This window comes from Marmota flaviventris, chromosome 4, assembly GCF_047511675.1.
Source record: "Marmota flaviventris isolate mMarFla1 chromosome 4, mMarFla1.hap1, whole genome shotgun sequence".
Lineage (NCBI taxonomy): Eukaryota > Metazoa > Chordata > Mammalia > Rodentia > Sciuridae > Marmota > Marmota flaviventris.
The window spans coordinates 13,140,507-13,163,103 of record NC_092501.1 but is presented as its reverse complement, the minus strand read 5'-3'; the positions used below and the strand labels follow the sequence as shown (position 1 = coordinate 13,163,103).

General features: G+C 34.9%; 1 protein-coding gene across 6 annotated transcripts in view; it reads right to left on the bottom strand.

Annotated features, from left to right (window-relative positions):
- The window catches only part of Pdzd8 (PDZ domain containing 8), an 80,256-nt gene that overhangs the window by 8,765 nt on the left and 48,894 nt on the right, over positions 1–22,597 (bottom strand). For 3 of the 6 annotated variants that reach the window (XM_027929986.2, XM_071610867.1, XM_071610868.1), the window contains exon 4: positions 4,189–4,351. The exons of 2 other annotated variants lie outside the window; for them this stretch is intronic. In XM_027929986.2, coding sequence (XP_027785787.1) covers positions 4,189–4,351 — 163 coding nt within the window. Of the gene's footprint in view, positions 1–4,188; positions 4,352–19,755; positions 19,829–22,597 lie in introns of those variants that run through there. One more of the 6 variants, XM_071610870.1, reaches the window with a different exon arrangement.

Here is a 22,597-nt window from a genome sequence, read left to right as displayed (position 1 = left end):
AGGATGTGAAAAAACAAGGGATAAATTGCTTAAAGTTAAACAAATTGGTTACTATCTAAATCTGGAATATCTATCTTAAATTTTATTATTTTCTAATTTTGATACCAACAGAGTTTAACACTCAAAAGACACAAATGGATACAGAGTGAAAAACTCTTCACCTTTACCTTCTAGCTATTCTGTCCCTTCCATAAGGTACCCAATGTGTTAAACATACTCTAGAAGTATTGTCATTTGAAGATGTGACTTGTTTCCTGCAAGTCTTCCCAACTTCCTCAGATAGTACTTATTTCTTACGTAGAGTTTGGAGAAAAAGTCCTTGTTTTCCAAAGGTCTCCAGGCCATCCTCAATAAATCAAAGTTAACACCAGCCCCTTCTAATACCTTGATCTCAGAGTTCCTCAACTGTGTGATCTACTTCAGTGCCTGGAAAGATCATGCTGTAGGCTGCTCATCAAGTTTAACTTTCCCATATCAAAGATCTCTCATTTTAAATTAATTTCTGACCACATCTCCAATTTTTCATCTATTACAATACTGTCTGCTGACTCTGCTTTTAGGTAGTTTACTGGCCCAACCATTCCTTCTTTCTTTGCATGGTCCCACTGGTCTTCTGATATCACATGCTTTGCTATCCAACTTAAGTGTCAAGATTACAAAATAATGTTCTCACAAATATTTGTGATTCTCTTGTTCTAGCCCTTTCCTCTTCTAGGTTTTTTTTTTAATAATTAATCCTCAGATTTGCTAGCCCTCCATCCCCTTTTCCTGCTTTTTAGCTTCCCATCTGGATCTAGAATTGAGTCATGCTATCCATCCTCGGCAAGGTGTTCAGTGCTGCTTAGCATTTAGATTGCTCTCTAATAAAACAATTAAGATTCCAAATCAACAGTTTTAAACCTTTCCTGTTCCCTGAAGCTCAACCCTCCCTACTCTTTCTCTGCAGATAGATGTCATCTATCTTACTAACCAAAAAGCACCACATGAAGTTACCTGAACTCCCTGCCAGTAACTATTTTATTTTATTTCAGAGGAGGAAGTATCCCTTTTTTATATTTTTGATCCTGCCCTCCTGTCTCCTTCAGGATTTTGCTTTATCAGTTATTCTCTATTCCCCCCACCCTTTGGGTACTAGGATTGAACTCAGGGGCACTCAACCACTGAGCCACATCCCCAGCCCTATTTTGTATTTTATTTATAGACAGGGTATCACCGAGTTGCTTAGTGCCTCACTTTTGCTGAGGCTAGCTTTGAACTCTGGATCCTCCTACCTCAGCCTTCTGAGCTCCTCCAATTACAGGTGTGCATCCACACTCAGCCTCACTTATTTTTTCTTACTTCTTTTTTCTTTAGAACTTTTCTTTTCCTTAGCTTTCAAGATACTGTACTAAACTGGTTCTCATCATCTCTCTTCTGGTTTCTTTTCTGTATATACACTTGACCTTTACACGTAGTCACTACGAAGGTTTGTCTGTCATTAGTTCTCAGCCTTTTTTTTGCTTTCTCCCTGGTACAAAGGTCCCCTCTAATAGTTCACAAACTAGCATATTTGTTTTTGGTTGGTTTCTCCTTTTATTCACTACTGCCCAACTTCCAGACAAAACCATCTGGATACTTCTTTGGCACTACATTTTTGGCACAGTTAAAACCCTTCTGTGACTCTCTGATCCTCTTATCCTGACTATTATGAATCAACCTGCCACCTCCCAGTTAGCTCAATTTGAATCCTGGAAGTAGCAGACTCCCTAGATCCATTCATCTGTCAATTCTAATTCAGAGTTCAGGTCCATTTGCTTTCAGTGTTTGGATACTCCTGATCACTGCCCTCAACTACGGAAATAAACAGTCTTCAACTACAACCTCTCACTCAGACCTTTGCTACTTTAATCACCAAGTATATTGCTGCCAGATTTTCCTAAAGTTACAGCTCAAAAGCCTTTGGCCAAAAAACTCACATTGAAATCCAGAGCTTTCTAATGTGGTTCTTCAGCTTTAACTTCTAATGCTTCTCTCTAAGTACACTATGTCACAGGAACACCTCAGTTTGACATATACATAAATGAAAAATAAATCCATCCAGTGATCTTTAGCAGGAAAAAACTTCAACTCAACCTAAATCCATTTATTTGTGACTCAAAAAATCTGTCCTTGTCTCATCTCTTTTCTAATCATCAGGTGCTTGTGGAAATGGCTACTGTACCTCTCTCTCCAGGCTAGATCATTCAGGTTTGGATTTTTCTTTTGGAATACTTAAAACATCCTTGAAAGCTATAAAACCAGTAAAATGGACTATTAATGAATTTAGCTATAACATTTTGCCAATCTTATTTCAACTTTCACCAATACCCTGATACTAAGTACCTTAAAACTTTTATATATCCATATAAGTGAATCAATTACAAATATACGAAAAATAGCTGTTGACATGGGGTAAAGTTTGTGACATATTTAAAAAAAAAAAAGCCTACTACCAAAAATATACTGTAGGCTTTTAATTTGCTTCCTAGAACTGGGGCAGAGGATGTACTTAAGGGAGAAAAAAAAAAAAAAAGCCAGGAAAGAGATGTAAAGTTTTTCTGTTATGCTTTAAACCTTTTGTCAATGATTGTTTATTGCATCTGTCTAATCAATAAAAGTTATATTTTTATAAATGTTAGATTTGAAGGAATAACTTTTACTTTTATTCTCTGTATACATTTGTATTGGTTGAATTTATTTGTCATTTATTTTGAATTACAGATATTCACTACTTCTGTCATTTAAAATGAAACCCTAAAAGAGACATAAAAAAGTAAAAAAAAAAAAAAATTCACCCAATATATAAAACCAAAACAGGGTATGTGTGAACATAAAAAAATTATATTGAATTGTGAGTTTAGCAGTTTTTTAGACAGCTGACATAATGAATGGAGGGCTATTTTATGACTTTCCTAGTGTCTTCCTAGTGTTTATGGACCAGTAGCACTGGCATCATCTGGGAAGTTGTTAGAAACAGAATTCTGGGCCCTTCCTCAGGTCTACCAAATACATATTTGAACACGTCTACATGACAGGAATACACATGGAAGTGTGACAAGTGCTGCTTAGGCTATGATCAGAGCATGTGACAATGCTAACTTAGTTGGGTTTCATTATTTTCTTGTCATGATGAAACTGAACCAAAGACAAGGTTTTTAGTTTTTTGAACTAGAAATTGATTCCAGGGGCACTTTACCACTGAGTTACATTCCCAAGTCCTTTTTATTTTGAAGCTGGGTCTCTCAAAGTTGCTGAGGTTGACCTTGAACTTGTAATCCTCCTGCCTTAGCCTCTAGTCTCTGGGATTACAGGTGTCTTTGGTCACCCTACCAAAGACAGTTTTTCAACATGTAACCAAGGATAATTGCTCTTTGCTTTGAGAACTGCTGTATCTTATTTAGTGTCTTAGCTGTGAAAGAACATACCACAATGCCCTTAAAGGACCAAATGTGACCAAGCATGTGTTCAAGAAATCTCTTACAAGCCATAACAGCCAGGTACCACAAGGTTAGAAAAGGGTTCGACTTTCCCCTCTGGCTGTGCTGTGCTTAGACATATATATACAAGAAAGTAATCCTATTAATAGGGAGTTTTTGTTGCTGTTATTAATAATCTGGTTGATAAAAAGGTATGCAGTAAGCAGGTGATGTATTTTTCCACCAGTGATTTAGGCTGAACTCTAAATAACAGCCTCCTAACAAACAGCTGGCTTTTCAAACAATATGGGACCTTAGGACAGTGCAGATATATCCTCTTGGACAAGGAATAATATTTCTTCTCCTCTTCATTTTCTAATTGTATGGGATGGGGGCAATAGTGCTAGTACTCATAGTAGTAATGGTGGTAATTATGAAAAAAGATAACTTATTGACTTACCCTAAAAAACAAGAGAAGTAGAGGATAGGAAGAGAAGGAAAATTAGAGAAGTTACATAAAAGTGGTCTAAAAATGAAGTTAATGATTTATATGTTAGGACTAAAATAGCATATGTTTTAAATGCATTTGTAAAGTATCCTTCCAACTAGCATTTAAAATAGTTTATTTCTTTCCATAATACAATTAACAAGTGCTTATTATAGAAGTAAGGAAGAAGACAGACAAGAAAAACTCCACATCTACTTTCTAGTTTCTCTGTAAATATTAAATATTTATTTACATTAGCATCATTACCTCCAATAGCAATGAGTCGATCTCCCCGCTGAAGATCTGCAATTGCAGCAGGTGAGTTTGGGGCCACAGTTTCAATTATGACATGCCCAGCATATCCATCAGTTGACTGAACAAGACGAAGTGTAAGTCCAACGCTTTGTAAATTCCCTTTTATTAATTCAACCTTTGATAAAGCATGAAAAAGTAAAAATAGGTTCAATGGATTCACAGTAGTAGAGTGAGATAACAGTAACACACTGAGATCACCACAGATGACTGTGACTTCTGCACAATGGTAAGCATAATTACAGTCAAAGGAGGGATAAAAATCATTATTGAAACAATGTAAGTTAAAATATTCTCAGATCATACACTTAAGTTATTGAAAAAAATCAAGCACTTTGTCTTCCATGTGTTTTATTAAGGATTCATGCTTACTCTAGAAAATGTGGAACTGGAAAGGCAAAATAAAAGAAAACCACTCCAAATCATACCATCTAGAAATACTGTTAATATTTTGTATTTTCTAACATGTATTTAATAGAAAATTGAGAAATGCCTCAAAACTGAGGCATTGTGAATATAAATAGACACCCTATTAATATAATGATATATTTTGAGTAAAATTCTAAATCTTGCTTTTTTCAAATATAATGGTAATAATTAAATGGGAACCCCCCCCCACAACGTGTCTATACTGAATATGTACAGACGATTTTATTGTCATTACTTGAACTACAGTATGACAACTATTTACACAGAATTTACATTAGATAAGTAATCAAGAGATGATTTAAAGCATATGGGAGAATATGCATAGGTTATATGTAAATACTCTGCTATTTTATATAATGGACTTGAACATCTGCTGATTTTGGTGTCACAAGGTAAGAAGTTGGGGATGGAGATACCAAGGGTGGACTGTGTAGTTTGAGTTTTCTTTTTTGGGAGGGAAGGCAAAGGAAGAGTTTACATTTACAACTTATTAAGTTATTTTATTAATGAGATGCTGTGTTCTACTTCATCAGGATGATTTTGTTTTCTAAACAAATCAGTCACCTAATTTATCAGGAATACATATTCCAGATTAATATCATCTGTGAATGAAGAAGAAAAGCATGCCATTCAAATCACCAATTAAAAAAAAAAAAAAAAGGACTCCACAACCCTCCAGATGTCAAGAATTCAATTGGTGTTTATGGTGCTCAGTTAGAAATCAGTCTAATTATATCATCCTCCAGCTGACATTTCTTAGTCCTGTTCTTTAAGGGTATGTCATGAGGAACTTTGTCAAATACCTTAATATCCAAATATATCATTGTCTGTGGCTTTAATATATAAATCACACTTAGCTAAAATGCAGTTTCTCTAAATAATGATGTTGGCTGGAACCCTTATTAGAAGTTGTTCTTTAATTTGAGTGCTAATAGGGTTTAAAAAGTTTCTTTTCTTTTTTTTTTCATTTGAGGAAAATCTTAATTATATTATGTTGGTGGGAGAGGAAATTTGGTCAAAGTTTAAATTACATAGAGGTTTATAAAACACGAAGATAACCCATATAAAAAACATAATTTATATCAAACCTCCCCAAACATCCATCACTGAATTCCTGCCTTATGATCTAGTAAATAAATCATCTTATAAAATATTTTTCAGTTAATAAAGCTCTAGGAACACATCCTTGCAAATCTAGGAACACACACACACACAGACACACACACACACATTAATAGACAAAATGCCAATTAGGAAATTTAGAATGTAAAATCTCTAGTTACATTCAGAAACTTACTAAGAGTAGCAAATAAGAAGTTAATTTGTATGAGTCTGAATACTGGATATTTAAAAAATTAACAACTGGGTTTAGAATGTGTTTTCTATGACTCTTTGCTCTTCAAAGTAGAATAGAAGCTGGGAGGAATGGGTTTGAGAAATGAAATGAATCTAGTAAAAGTATCAGAATAATTTAGCTTCTTTATTTTCTGCCTATAAATCATGTTCTTTTTCATTTCAAATGATAGTTGAAGTAAACATTCCAGATGGAGAAAGAGATTAATGAGGGGAAATATTAACTTATTCCCTCTTTCCCCAATTAAGTTTGGACAGTGTCTCAAAAGTGACTCAAGAGTATAAAAATATCTTTTAATTAAAAATCTGATAGAATGATGCACTTCAAAATGAGTATAAATGGAAATACTGTGTTTTATCATAAAATTTAAGATGAACTTTACAAGACCATTCAAACGATACGTAGCTTTTAGAACAAAATTGACATCTCCATGGAGCTAAGACTATTCTTTTTAAGCAAGAATAGTGAAAAAAAAACACATAACTACCTCCCATATATATATCTATATATCTATATTTTAAAGTTATACATGACAATTGAATATACCATGCACTATATATATATATATATATATATATATATATATATATATATATATATAAACACAAAACATGACTTTTGAAATGATATGACAATAAACAGAAATAGAAATCCTAAATACTTCTCCTATGTTTGATGAAGCATATAATATGCATTCCCTAGAACATGATGTATTACCTGAGAAACTGTTCATAACATTTTATTGTGGAAAATTTCAAATAGATACAAGACTACAGAAAACATTAAAATAAACCCTAGTAAGTTGTAAAATATGGTCACAGATTTCTCCTGTCCTTGTATGAATGTTCTCTGCAATGTAACTTTACTGAACTTGCAATTAGAAGTATAATTTATTCTCTAGCCTTTTCTCAACAACCAATATAACTTGGGGGGGGGGGGGGCCCACCCGGGAGGGAAAGCAGAGACACAGGTGATCTGAACATTATTAACCTTGAGTTAACTGACACTTATAGAACAATACACCTCACAATGGGACAATACACTTTTCAAATGCCTACAGAATATGGAAGACCATAAAACAAGTATAAGTAAATTTAAAGACTAAAATTGTAAAATGTCTATTTTCTGACCATAATGGAATTAAGTTAGAAATGATTCATAATTAGTAAAACCCTAAATGTTTGAAAAGTAAAACAACATACTCCTAAATAATTCATGGAATCAAAGAAGAAATTGCAAGGTAAAGTGAAAATATGTTTAATGAAATGATGAAAATATAATCAATGTGATTATAACTAAATCACTGAGAGGAAATTTACAGCTTTAAATGCTCATGTTAGAGAAAATAATCTAAAATTAGTAATATGAATTCCCACTTTCAGAAATGCAAAACTCAGAAGGAAACAATAAAGAGAAGAAACAATGAAACAGAAAATAAAAGAGAAATCAATGAAATCTGATTCAATGAAATGATAAAAAAAAAAACTGGTAAGTCTCTAGGTTAAACTGATGGAGGACACGTATTATTAAAATCAAGAATAAGAGAGACAGCACTAGAGATGCTACAGATCCTATGAACACAATAGGACAACAATTTCATGTCAATACAGTTGACAGCCTAGATGAGCTGGAAACATTTCCTTCAAAGATAGAAATAACAAATACCCACCAAAGACAGAAAATTTTAATACTCCTATTATCAGCTGAATACATCAAATTTACAATTTTAAGGTCAGTCCCTATGCCCCAGCAAAGAAAGCCCCTGCAGGTCTAGGTTGCTTCACTTGTGAATTCTTTTTTTAAATTATTTTTTGTAGTTACAAATGAATACAAGACCTTTAATTTTACTTATTTATCATTATATGGTGCTGAGGACTGAACCCAGGGCCTCACACATGCCAGGCAAATGCTCTACCACTGAGCCAAAACCACAGTAAACCCCACTTGTGAATTCTTAAAGAAGAAATTGTAACAATCTTACCTGGAATCTTTTAGAATGAGAGAAAAAGGAAACACTTCCCAAATCATAGGTTAAGGTCAATATTCACTTATATCAAACACATAACAAGAAAAGAGAACTATAGAATAATATCTCTAATATTCAAGCATGGATGAAAAATGAAACAGTCTAGCAATATTAAAAAAGGATAATAAAAACATAACCAAATAGGGATTGATTCCAGGAATTCAAGACTGGATTAGCACTCAGGAATTGATCAGTGTAAATTATCATATTAACAAAATAATGACGAAAGCCAAATAAATATTTTAACAACTACCAAAAAATTCGTTTAATTTAAAAATCCAACATCTATTCATGAGAAAAGCCCTCAGCCAACTAGAAACACAAGGAAATTTTTATTAAAACTAATTATGTTCATTTACAAAAATCTACAAATAACATAAAACTCAAAGGTGGAAAAAAAAAAGAATCCATGTTTTCTATCTGAATCAGAAACAAAGCAAGGATTTCTGCTCTTATCACTTCAAAATTCAATACTGTACAGGAAGTGACAGCATGATGAAAAAAGGGAAAGCATAAAGACTGTACAGGGAGGAAAAAAACATTTGTAGCTAACAGCATCCTATACATGGATCATTCCAAGGCATATAACAATTTTTGTCTTAAGATATTTAATACACAGATCATTATTTCAGATCACCCTTCGTTTTTTTCATTTTAAATATTTATGTTAATAAAATGCATAATTCTTAATTATAGATAATTAGTATTACCAGACTATAAAGGATTAGGCCACATATAATTAGAAGCAAGAACTAAATGTTTATGAAAAAAAATGCCACCAAAATAAAATCCAAGTTTTTAATTTTAATACTGTTAAATTTAGAGGAAAAAAATTAGACCATTTAAACTTTTATCAAATATTTGCATGTGATTAAAAAATAAGTGAAAGTAATTTAAAGAACAACAGTCCTGTCTCCCCATTACCAATACCAACACCACCATAGCAACTACTTTAAAACTCTGTTTTTGGTTGTTCTTTAAGTTACCCTTTGTTTTTTGCTAGATAATATATGTATATGTTATTATTTCTTAATATATCAAATTTTAGGCAACGTATTGACTTCCTACTATTAACAAATATTCCCCCTTCCCCAAGTTATAATAAAGCTGTAGCACTGTTTTAGTTCTACTATATAATAACCTTTCTGTAATTTTAATTAATACATTATACTCCTATTTGTTATTCATCAACTACAGAAAATATATATTTTGATATTTAAACTTCTATCATTCCCTCCATCTTTCCTCCTTTTTTTTTTTTGGTCGGTGTGGGGTGTGTGTGCTGGGGATTGAACTCAGGGCACTCAACCACTGAACCACATTCCCAGCCCTATTTTGTATTTTATTTAGAGACAGGGTCTCACTGAGTTGCTTAGCACCTTGCTTTTTGCTCAGGCTGGCTTTGAACTCAAGATCCTCCTTCCTCAGCCTCCCTAGCCAGTGGGATTACAGGCATATGCCACCATGCCTAGCATAAGTGACACCATATAAGAGAAATAAGAAATGAAATATATAACAATTATCAAACACTTACTATATGCTTAGTATAGACACCAATGTTTGCTAAGCCCTCTCTGGCTTTGGGATCCATGCAATCCTTTAATCCCACATATGTTACAGCAGGAACAATCATGCTCATATAAACCTGGTTCCACTGCTTTGTCTCATTTGATGGTTCAGAGGCACACACCTGATCAAAATGAACCAGAATTCCGGGATGGTTTAAATTTAGACTCAACGATCTCTTGAATCTCTCTTTATTCTAAATGTAATTATAGCTGTAGGAATCTGTATGTGTTCTATGGACCTTGCAAATCTAAATCTGTAGTGATGCAAGCCATATAAACTACTCAGCTCACAAGGAATTGGAGAATGTCTCCAGATTTCAAACATCCAAGTAACCAGGAAGAGAAAAGAAAGCAAACAGAAGTAGTAGCTCAAAGTGGCTTGGTCTTCTGTTCTAGTTTCTTTCTTTTTTGTACTGCGGATTGAACTCAGGGGTGTTTAACCATTGAGCTGTATCCCAGTTTTGTGAAAAAATAATTTATTTTGAGATAGCATGTCAGTTGCTGAGGGTCTTGCTAAATTGCCCAATCTGGCTCATATCTATGATCCTCCTGCCTCAACCAACTGAGTTGCTAGGATTAGATGCATATGCCATTGTACCTAGTGTCTGTTTCATTGTACCTAGTGTTGTTTCTAAGGCCTGACTGTATTCTTGCTTAAAGGTGTGCAGAGCTTAACCCACACCACCATGCAGTATCACTTATGCCAGGTGCAGAGGCATAAGCCTGTAATTCCAGTGGCTAGGGAGGCTGAGGAAGGAAGATCTTGAGTTCAAAGCCAGCCTGAGCAAAAGCAAGGTGCTAAGCAACTCAGTGAGACCCTGTCTCTAAATAAAATATAAAATAGGGCTGAGATGTGGCTCAGTAGTCAAGAGCCTCTGGGTTCAATCACCAGATGGCTGCCCTGGGGTCCAGAAAACACCGTAGTATCTTTAGGGTAAGTACTTTTTTTGCTTGCACTAGTTTTAGTGTTTATCTGATTTTCTCTAATAGGCTTGCCAGACATTGTGCTAGACACTGTCATATATAATATCTTATTAATTTGAAATGCTGGTTTATTAAATTGAAAAGCTAAAAATAAATTATAAAGGTAGGATGTACTCTGTGGCTTAGCCTGTGTCAACTGGCTTGAATTTGTTGAAACTAAAAGGTAGATTTCTACTGGAGTTAGAAATACTATTTCTATGACATGCACAAAAATGTCTATTAATTACCAAGAATTGTGACACATGCTAACTAAACATAAAATTGCATTAGTTGACTCACAGGGGTCATTATATACAAGATTGTGAATAGTCTGTGTTTAACTTCATCACTGATGCCAGTCACCATTTAAAAAATTCTAGCTGTTTGTGCATCTGTCTTGGAAAGAGCAATTTAATAACAACAAGACTGCCTTTAAGAGCTCTCACACTCTGACAGCCTTTTAGTCTTAAAGACACAGCTGGAAGCCCCTTGGCAAGGGGACAACACATTATCTTTTCCATCCCTTTCTAACTAACATGGATGAACATCATTTTATATGCTAGATAACAAGAGGATATATTTTAATAGCACATCGATGTAACTCTCTTATTTTACTTTATTTATTTATTTATTTTTATATGGTGCTGAGGATCAAACCCAGGGCCTTGCACCTGCTAGGCAAGTGCTCTACCACTGAGCTACAACCCCAGTCCTCGAACTCTCTTATTTACAAACTGTTCTCTCCTACACTGGCTTATAACATCAATGAAAAATAAAAAATCCAAGAAAAAGTAAAAAGATCACCAAGTGAAAAACACTAAATTACTATGATCAGTTATATTTTAAATATACTTTCATCAAATAAAATTCTCAAAATTACCTCACAAGAACTATTTCTCGGCTTTTTTTTTTAAGAATAGTGATTCAAGGAAGGGAAAAATATGATATAAAACATAATAATCAGTTCATGTATGTCCATGACACCAATATAAAACTGAATTTTTCACAAAGGTATACAATCCTGAACACAGATGAGCTTCTCTGTCTTCAAAGGAGCAGGAAAGGAGGGCATGTGCAAGTTACTGCAATCATTCAGTGATTTAATAAGAGCTACCTAATACAAGTAAGGGGAGGTGTGTTAATCAGCTTTCCACTGCAGTTGCAAAATACCTGAGGGAAAATAGCTTAGAGGATGAAAGATGTGGTTCAGGTTTCAGAGGTTGTAGTTTGGTCTGCTGGCTCCATTGCTTTAAGCCTGAGGTGAGGCAGAACATCATGGTAGAAAGGTGAGGCGGAGTAAAACTGACTGTCTCATAAAAGCCCAGACGTAAAGAGAAAGACGAAGGGGCTGGGGACAACATATAGTTCCCAAGAACATGCTTCCAAGTGATGACTTCCCTCAATAGGGAACTCCAGTAGAAATCTACCTTTTAATTTCAACAAAATTAGGCCAGTTGACACAGGCTACCTCCTACACTACCTCTCATGAAAGTCTTCAAGTAGTTAATCCATCAATATATTAATCCACTGATGAGGTCAATAACTAAAGATCATTGTTTTTGATGGACCAATGTATTTGACAATGTATTGATCAACTTTGCTTGGCTTTCTTTTGAAATATAAAAGTTTCAAGCAATTATATTTAGCATATTAAAGGTATGTCTCCAAACTTTGTATTATAATTGAGAAAAACTAAATTTAAACTAAATAAGTTATCTTATTAATTTTAAGGTGAACTTCTAGGTACAACCTATTTGGCACAGAATGTATCGGAAATGTAACTTTCTGATCATTTCATGTATTAGTTCAATTTGTTTATGATTACCAGGAAAATTACACCAGGCTAGGGACTAATAGTTAGCTTATTGTCCATCCCAACTGGGAACAATAAGGTTGTTGAAGATCTAGGACTAGATTTCCTCTTTTACCATTCCGGTCACCTTTAAAAGTCACAACTGATTATCCTACTAACACCATTAGTACTAGGAAAACACAAAACGAAGCATGTTTTTGTTCATATTAATTTTCTTATTCCTTCCTTCCCCAAACACACTTGGGTATAAGGTAACACAAGAAACATCTGGCTTCATTAGAAGAGGCTGAGTTAGAACAAGAGTAGTATTACTCAACATCTATTTAAAAGGCTATTTCTTTCTTTTTTAAAAACATTTTTTTATTTTAAGACAGAGTTTCACTATGTTGCCCAGGCTAGCCTTGAACTTTTGATTTTCTTGCCTCAGCCTTCCAAGTAGCTGGGGTTACAGGTGTGCACCATCATGCCCAGCCTAATCCATTTTTGTCTCTTGGTTCTAGATGTGAAAAATCCATAAAAATTTAAATAATATATGATACATAATTATATAATATGCAATTATACAATAAAAATATAATTGTATCAACTAATATAAGCTCTGTATTCTGATTTCCAACACATTTTAATGTACCTATCAATTTCATTGAAATGCTTGAGAATTTAAAATTTGGGACTTAATGGATTAAAAGGATATGCCAGGCTGAGGGTGGTGGTGCATGCCTGTAATCCCAGCAGCCCTGAAGGCTGAGGCAGGAGGATCACAAGTTCAAAGCCAGACTGAGCAAGAGCGAGGTGCTAAGCAACTCAGTGAGATCCTGTCTCTAAATAAAGTACAAAATAGGGCTGGGAATGTGGCTCAGTGGATGAGTGCCCCCTGAGTTCAATCCCCGGTACCAAAAACAAAACAAAAAGTATATGCCAATAAATTATTATCCCAAGAAGTCACTAAAACTTGATTCTAGAATAAAAAAAGGAAACATATAAAAAAGAAATAAAAGCCAAGTCTCTGAAGGTATTAGTCTAATCTACTTCTAAACACCAGTTATTCTTTTAAATGCATAGAAGATGCAAACAAATATTTCCTGCACCCTCCCTCAACTACTTATAAATTATGTATACCTTGTTCCCAAGGACCACATTAAATTCTAAATTAACTACTATTCAGTTCCATCATTCTTTTTTAAAAAAATATTTTTGTTATTGATGGACCTTTATTTTATTTGCTTATTCCTTTATTTTATTTGCTTATTTATATGTGGTGCTAGGAATTGAACCCAGTGCCTCACACGTATGAGGCAAGTGCTTTACCTTTGAGCTACAACTCCAGCCCCAACTTCCATCACTCTTAACAGAAGAAAGGAGATACTATTTTTATTAGCTGTCTTCTTTGAAACTGTCTCTTACCAGTAAAAATTCACAATGTGAATGCATACGATCACACTATCCTTTTCGTAGAAAAAATAACTCTTTGAAATCAATACATGGCAATGTCTTGCTTTTATCTCTTGGCAGAAAAATTATCACTCTCACAAAACTTTTCAGAGGCCTGTCATTTAAGTTTGACCAATTCATAAAGGTATAAATTAGAATAGTTCTATAACTTGTAAGCCAGATAAATAAAAAAGAATCCGTCAACTAATATATTTCTGCTGAAGTAAAATTTGATGTCGCCATTCCAATGATGACAAAAATTACATGTGTACATATGCACATACATACACACAAGTTTTTTTGGACCAGGCATTGAACTCATGGATGCTGAACCATAGAGCTACCTCCCAGCCCTTTTTTATAGTTCATTTAGAGACAGGATCTCCCTGAGTTGCTTAGGGCCTTGCTAAATTACTGAGGTTAGCTTTGAACACATGATCCTCCTGCCTCAGCATCCCAAGCTGCTGGGATTACAGGTATGCCCCATCATACCCAGCTCACACAAAGTTCTGAAGAGAACAGGTCTGAAAAGTACAAGGAATGAATTCTAAATTCTTTCACATGAACTCTCAGAAGGTAAATATTTTCCTTGTGATAATAATGCCTACATTTTCAGTAATTAACTCTTAATGGATAGCTGAAAAACCACTGATATCATACACCTCTACCCTGCTCTGGTGTGGATATTGTGGCAGATGGCCAGATGGCCTCATAATAGTGGGAGTACATGTGGAAGGAAGAGAACTCACAGCAAAATGTGAAGCGAGAGAAGGATCCTGGGGCTGTGCTTGCTCTTATAACATGCTGTTTAAGAGCTCAGTAGTCCCAAGAGCTACCTGCTGAAGGCAGCACCCTCTAACCTCTGACCTAAGGATTTCCTACTAGGCCCCACCTCTTAAAGGTTCAATCACTTCCCACACTGCCAAACTGGGGACCAAGCTTCCAACACTCAGGCCTTTGGGGGACAAACTCAAATAATACCCAAATCATAGGAAAGAGGCTACTAATAATTGTCTACCACACTGGGTTGCTGTTGTCAAGATTAAAGGAAATTATGGGCATAAAAGTCTGGCATTTCCATTATCTTTCCTCAGGAAGACTTCTTTCTAGGTGATACAAGTGAAGCCCCTCAAAACAGAATGCCACTTTGGCTATCTGATAACTCGGTCTCTAAAATAACTAGAAAGTAAATTAGGACTGCATCCGTAAGTATGCTAAAAAAGTAAAACTCCATTATACAAATGCAACATACCTAAGAGATCTAAGGAATAAAAATGTTCTTCAACTTAAAAGGGTTCAAAAGGTGGTTAGGAAAATAATTATATCTAAATGATTACAACACACTCAGGTTTCTTCTTTTTTCTCTTTTTAAATCTAATTGAAGTCTCTATCAATGTTTTGATTTAAAACAAATTTAAATTTTATACAACCATTCAGTGAAATAAAAAGCTAAGAAAAGTAGGCAGAGGCTGAGGTTGTTATGGAAACAATGGAGTGGAACATTCTTGCCCTTTATAATTCCTTTGTCAAACAGAAACAGCTTTATTTTGAATCATAAAATCAACCTTCACCTTCATATATTACATTATAGTCATGCAGGATGACTTGTATCTTACTAAAAAAGTGGGAGAGTCTAAAGGATAGTTTTTTTCTTTTACAAGTTTTAAAAATAACCTTTTATCTTGAAATTATTTCAAAATAGAAAAGTTGCAAGACATTTAAAAAATACATCCCATTTATCCTGAACCCATATTTCTCAGTTGTTAATACCATCTCGCCACATTTGTTTCTCCCTGTATATTTTTTACTGGATCATTTAAAATTAAGTTTCAGACATAATCACAGTACAGTTATCAAAGTCAGAAAACATTGGCACAATACTATTATATAATTTGTAGACCTTATTCTAGTGGGATGCAATTTTGAAATATATATCAACAGCCTACTATTCTTACATAAATACAAAGGGGATACTTAAATCAAGGGTCAGCAAACTATAGTCTATGGGTTGATTTTTTAAAAAATCTTATTAGAACCATACTTACTTGTCTATGTCTTGTCTATGGCAGCTTTAACTAAAACAGCAGAACCGGGTAGTGTCATGGCAATTGTCTATCCTGGAAAACCCCAAATACTTACTTTGGCCCTTTCCAGAAAAAGTGTACCAAACCATGACTTGAAGAATAGAATGCATGTGAATATACATATATTGATATTAATTACAGATTTCATTAAACATCAAAAAACTGAAAAACATAAACCCTAAATCCCTAAATGTTTGTCAACAGACTGAGTGATTAAATAAAATAAGGTATACACTAAAATACCATGCAGGCATAAAAACAGTGGCACGTGTACAAGCAGACAGAAATATGCCCTCAGTATATTGTTAAGCTTTGAAAAAGGCAGGTTATAAAAGACTCCTGATGTTATTGTTAAAATATGCAAGCTTCCTTGCATTTTGAAAATGAGTATATTATTACAAAAATTAAAAATCTCTTTCATATTTCCTTCCTTCTGCTCAATGGCTATGTACAACATTCTCAGCATTGATCAATTTATGAAAGATAATTCACACATCATTCATCATTTTGAAAACAAGTCATCTGTCCATACTCTAAAAATTACTAGATAACCTTTTTCTTGGCACTGGGAATTGAACTCATGTGTGCTAGGCCCACTGAACTACATCCCAGTCCACAAACTAAGTCAAGTTCAATAGTAACAGTGTATGCTGGTATTGTGCTAAGTGTTTTCACGTATTTAAAACCTGTACCCTATAAGGCAGATGTTATTCCCTTTATCTTAGAGATGATGAAACAATTTGCTCAGAGTCATAAAAGTAGAATGGAAATGTGGACATGAACGCAGGCCTACTAGGTACCATTTGTGGAGATGATGCAGTAATGTTAAGAATACCAGCTGTGGAGTTATTATACCTGGCTTTGCAGACTGTCTTTATCCCTTGCCAGCTATGTGTTACTTTTTCCTTTTGCACCTCAGTTTCCTCATATGTAAAATGGAGATGATGACAGTGTCCATTCTCATGGAGTTGATCAATGAGGATTAAATAGTTATTGCATGAGTAGTCTTAAAACTGAGACTGGCAAAGAGACTGTATATTGTAGTGCCGACAAACCCTGGACTGGTACATCTGGGTCATGAGTTGAATACTACTACAGCTCTCTGATAACACCACTCTTAACACCTTTCTAAATCATTCATGATCTAGTTCTACATTCTGTATAAACTCTTTATATGACTCAAAACAAGTTATATGGCTAGGTGAGTTTTTGTATTGGGGACTGAACTTGGGAGCACTTGACCACTGAGCCACATCCCCAGCCCTTTTTTGTATTTTATTTAGAGACAGGGTCTCATTGAGTTGCTTATCGCCTTGCTGTTTGTGAAGCTGGCTTTTAAACTTGAGATCCTCCTGTCTCAGCCTACAAAGCTGCTGGGATTACAGGCGATGCAACACAGCACCCGGCCTAAGTTAGTTTTTAATGGGAAATTACTACTGTGCTTAAAAAGGATGTTTTAGTCCGTGAGAAAGTATGAACTGAGTCAATCAATTTTACTTGGGTCACAGTAAACTGCAGGGTCCTGAAAAACAAAATGTAAAAGTAATGTTTAAGTTTTATGAATATGTTCTCCTTAATCTTCTTTCAAAATCTCTTTCTAAAAACCTTTTTAGCAAGAGATGTAGCTCAATGGTTGAATGCCTAGTATGCATGAGACCCTGCATTTGATCCTCAGCAAAATAAAAATAAATTAGAATGTTATCACTATATTGTAAAAACACTGTTTTTCTTATCCTATTTGAAAAAAGAGAATAAAAAATATAGCAGCATAAAGCCCAACAGTGTTCATCTTAAAAGTTCACTAGAAGTTGAAATAACAGATTTGAAAATTTTAAAAAAGCAAAGAACAAAACAGCAGATCACAAAATTTCCATCTCTGGACTGGCCTGTTTTTATAGTTTGCCACTGTAATCTCAAAACCAACTTGTCCTAAGTGAGATCCTCTTTTGCCTCTTCTTTTTCCTTCCTCATAGCCTGGTCTTTCTGGCTTCCCTTCTTACTCCCAAACCTTTCCAATTCCAAAGGTATGCAAATTCACATTGATAATATTTTCCATTTCCATTGTTATCATCTTGGATCAGACTTTTATTAGACATCACCACTAGTACTTTATGTTCAAATCAAACCATCCTTGACTTTACCCACTGTGGCTGGTCAATACACATATTATCAATAAACTACTATGTGCCAGCTACTGTACTAGATATTTTCATATACAGAATCTCATTTAACCCCCATACATCCATGAGAAGCACTATCAGTCCCATTTTATAGAATGATAACTACGTGTGGATAGAATGGCTTTGGGAACTTTGATGAAGGTCATGCTACCAACAAGTGGTCTGAGATTGAAATCCAGTTTCAAGACTACCTAAAGAAAGACTGTGATGAGCTTGTTTTCATTTTAAAAGCCGCCATAGTTCCTACTATCTTTGACCGTAAACAGTCAAATTCTTAGCCTGGTATTTAAAGCACTCTATAATAAGATCCAAGCTTTCACTCTTATTTGGCATAATCTTCCTATGCTACCATATTCTTTAGACAACTTTGACAACTCACTATATCTTAATTATACCCAAATATTCTTACTCTTTATTGGGGTTTATGCCATGTCCTCCATCTTGAAATGCCTTCTTTACCATCTCAAAATTCCACATACACTGTGAGGCTAGGCTCAAATGTCATCTCCTTAATATATTCTTTTCTAGATTTTCCAAAAGAATGTTGCTTTCCTTTCAGTGGAAGCTCATGGTATTTTATACTGAAACTCTGATTCCCTTCATATGTTAATAGTGATACTGATGATGTACACAGTACCACTGTTCACATTTCCATTGAAGAAAAGGATCACAAAATGACTTATCTCCTCATATTCAGTTTCTTCTCATACAATAGTGCCTTACACTGATCTGATATGGAGACTTTATGTTTCTATATTTTAACATAAGTGCCCACTCTTTTCGCAGCATTTCACAATCATACTAAACAGTAAGAAAACCTAAGGCAGAAAACTGCATCCCTCATTTTTAATTAAGATCAATTTCAAGAGTGAAAATGTTGCACAGGATTTACTATTAAAGCTCAAAGGCATTTAGTATTTAAAAAGCCAAATCGTAGAACATTATATACAGTTAAAATTTCACTGAATCCCTCCTGTATTTGCAAATATTATCAGATTGAACTAAACCAGAGTTTTCATAAAAACTGACATTTTCAAAAAAGCTTTATTTGCATTAATCTTTCTCTTTCTTTTCATAAGATTAAGACTGTAAATGGCAAATGGTTAAATAGGTGCACCAAAATGCTACCTGCAAGGCATTTGGCCCTACACAAATACCAAAATGCCAACTTTGAGGCATCTGGCCTAAAGTATTTATAAATCTGTCTCAGATGTTCTTACTCAAAAAGTCAGAGTTCTTTAGGGAGCTCTTTTATGTTCTTTGTATGAACACTCAACAAAATGTAGCTAGAACATTCAATATCACTCAGCAAGAATTCTAAAATTCTCTAAAACTAAAAGGGTAAATCTTAGATCATACTTAGTCATTTTATTTAGGCAACCCTGAACTTACACATAGTCAGAAGTCCTTTTGACATTTTTAGTAATTCCAGAAGTAAAATACTTACACCAATAGGTATCACATTTGTAAACTAAAATTCTCATTCTACAAACCAGACTTTTCACAAAAGTAATATTCAGCAGGAAATCTTGTTTTGTGGACGTCCTCTTCCAAAGGTTTTTATTTTATTAAAACAGATCAAAAACAGCTTTGAAGGAAGGAAGGAGACAGAAACATGATTAAAAGTCACTCTGAAACCCTGAAGGTGTGAGAACAAAAAAGTGTTGAGAGTACCTGGAGGATGGAGGCCAGAGTCTTCTCAGAAACAGTTACTGAATATCCAGAGTAAAACCAATCATGACACTTGCTGTAATGAAAGATACTGGTGGCGATAACACTGATCAAATTAGCATACAGCTACAAATATAAAATTCCAACTGTGACACAAGTATTTATCAAGGAGTTTGTGCTAGTTAGGAAAGGCTTCCCAGAGGAAATGATGATTGGTTTATCAGGTTCTGATGAGAAAAGAGAAAACACCTGAGTATTTGAAAGCATGGGACTTAAAAATGGGAATGGCTACTTGGTGACAGAAAAACTGAATACCAAATAAGGAGAGAGTGAGGAAACTCAGATATTAGCTACAGTAAAAAGTCACTACTACCTTAGGCTGGAATGACAGAGGGGAAAAAGTGGTATTAGAAGAGGCCAGGGGCTGAAGTACCAAACAGAAGTTGGAAGCACTGTGGGCCTGTCCTGGGAGAAACAAAGAGCATAGAGGAGAAAGAGCCTCTGCCAGACATGTTGTCCAAAGCAGAGGATAAGAGGAAAACCTCCCTGGCTTCCCCGGTGCTTCACTTCCCATGAGTGCTTCACTCTGGTCAAACTTGGCTGAAAGCTGGATACCCCTGAAGGCTTGACACACAATGGCAGAGGCTAGTCCTCTTAAGGCATGGAGCAGGGAGGCGGCCCAAGAACAAACCTGAGGGCAAACAAGCTAACATCTGGCACAAGCAGAGATCTAAAGAATGGGGTGGGTGAAGATGTGTGTGGAGGAGTGAGTTGGGGGGAAGGGTACACACATATCAGGATTGTGTAGTGCACAGAGAGTGTGACCAGGTATGATGGAGTAAAAGACAACCAAACCACACATGGTTTGGTTGAGAATGAGAAGCAAGAAAGAGGGCAGGGAAAACAAATAGGAACCAGACCAGGAAGGTTGACTTTGTCACATCAAAGAATTTGTTCTTAACCTAAGAGCAATAAAAAGTCATTGAGGGAGTTGGAGAATATCATGCTAAGAGAGGTAAGCCAATCCCAAGAAAACCAAAGGCTGAATGTTTTCTCTGATAGGTGGATGCTAATCCATAATGGGGGGAGGGGGACGAGTGGAGGAACTTTGGATTGGGCAAAGGGGAAGGAGGGGCAGGGAGGGGCACAGGGGTAGGAAATATGTTGAAATGGGATGGACATCATTACGCTAGATATGTGCATGATTGATTGCACAAATGGTGTGACCCTACTTTGCATACAACCAGAAGCGAAAAATTGTGCTCCATTTGTGTACAACGAAGAGTATTCTGCTAGCATGTATAACTGACAAGAACAAATTAAAAAAAGAGAGAGAAGGAAAAAAAGCCATTGAGGGACTTAAGTGGGCAATGGACAGAATTAGATCTATATTTCAGAAAATCATTCTGTCTTTTTGCTTCCAGGACATTGACTGAACAACACAACATACCAGGAATTTACTAAGTGTAGGACACATAGCATTAAAAATATAGCGTATTTGTCCCCCTGTGAAGTCTACCACCAAGTATGTAGCCTGCAGTATTATCAAAGACCTTTTAAGTATTCTTTTAGCATTAATCACTTGATTATCATCAGGGACATGAGGTTTATATTCATAATTCCATAGACTTAGTTCTCAACTCAGTAAATTTGTTGATTATCTATTATTTATTTTTTGTATTTATACATTCTCATTAATCACACCCACCTGTCTTTTCAGCTGAAGAACACTAATTCTTTTTCCCATCCATTTACTTTTATATGGCTAACTCATTTCCGTGTACCCGGGGGTACATTTTAAGTAAAACATTGAAAGACAAAATCTGGTTGACATGTGCCTTTGGCCTATCTTAGACCTTACCCTTTTTCTTAAATGATGTGATACTGAGGAGTGCATTAGATATCTTGCAATCATAAGGATAAAACTATATGAGTGACGGAAGATGAAGCCAGGCTCTTTTACTACAGCGTTGTAGTGTCTTAAAACTTCAAAGGCACATTAAAATACCAGAGGAATTAAATTTCTTTCATTCTGTATATTCATTACAATTAGTGGTTACACGCACTGAACAAATTTCAACATTTAAAAGGTGAATTTAAACCTGAAGACTATATTTATACAATGATAATGTCCTAAATTCATCATTAATTTAGTATACTTGTTTTCTAAAGAGCTATTTTCTACTCAAATTTGAAATATATCCCAAATTATCAAATCCTATTCTCTGTTATTTTGTCTTGTCTTGAAAAACTAATTCTCCTCCCTTGAGTTATTAAATTCAGACATAGGTAATTTAATGCCTGAAGACACTTAATGTTTTTGACATTTTCAATGAGATTACTAAATACAGTAACCTAGAATTCTTTCTTGAAAACTGTTAATGACATATACTAAGATCTAAAATAATAATTCAAGATGAAGGTCTTGCTAGCCTTTGTTCTAAAGTATTAAAGCTGTCTAATCTCATATCTTTGCAAATATAATAAAGGAAACTGAAAATGCCAACAGCAATGGCAAGTTACAACCAACTCGCAGTCAAAAATGTACTTAGACAAAACAACATGTTTCAATGTAGTTATGTATTTCAATACAAACTCTAAAACTGGATATTTTATTCCTCTGAGGAGCTGATTCAAGCAGCTGAGATATAACTTAAAAGAAAGTTGGGCAATGACAGTCACCAAATAAAAAAGGAAAACACCTTTAAACCTCTATTTTGACCATGTCAGTTACCAGGGTCAAAATCTTCAGCAGCTCCCACTATTTTCATCATCTCAAATTCTGTGTGCCAGGCTGCCCTCCCTTGCCAGTTTTACTTCTCCCTACTTTCCCACTCTCATCAAA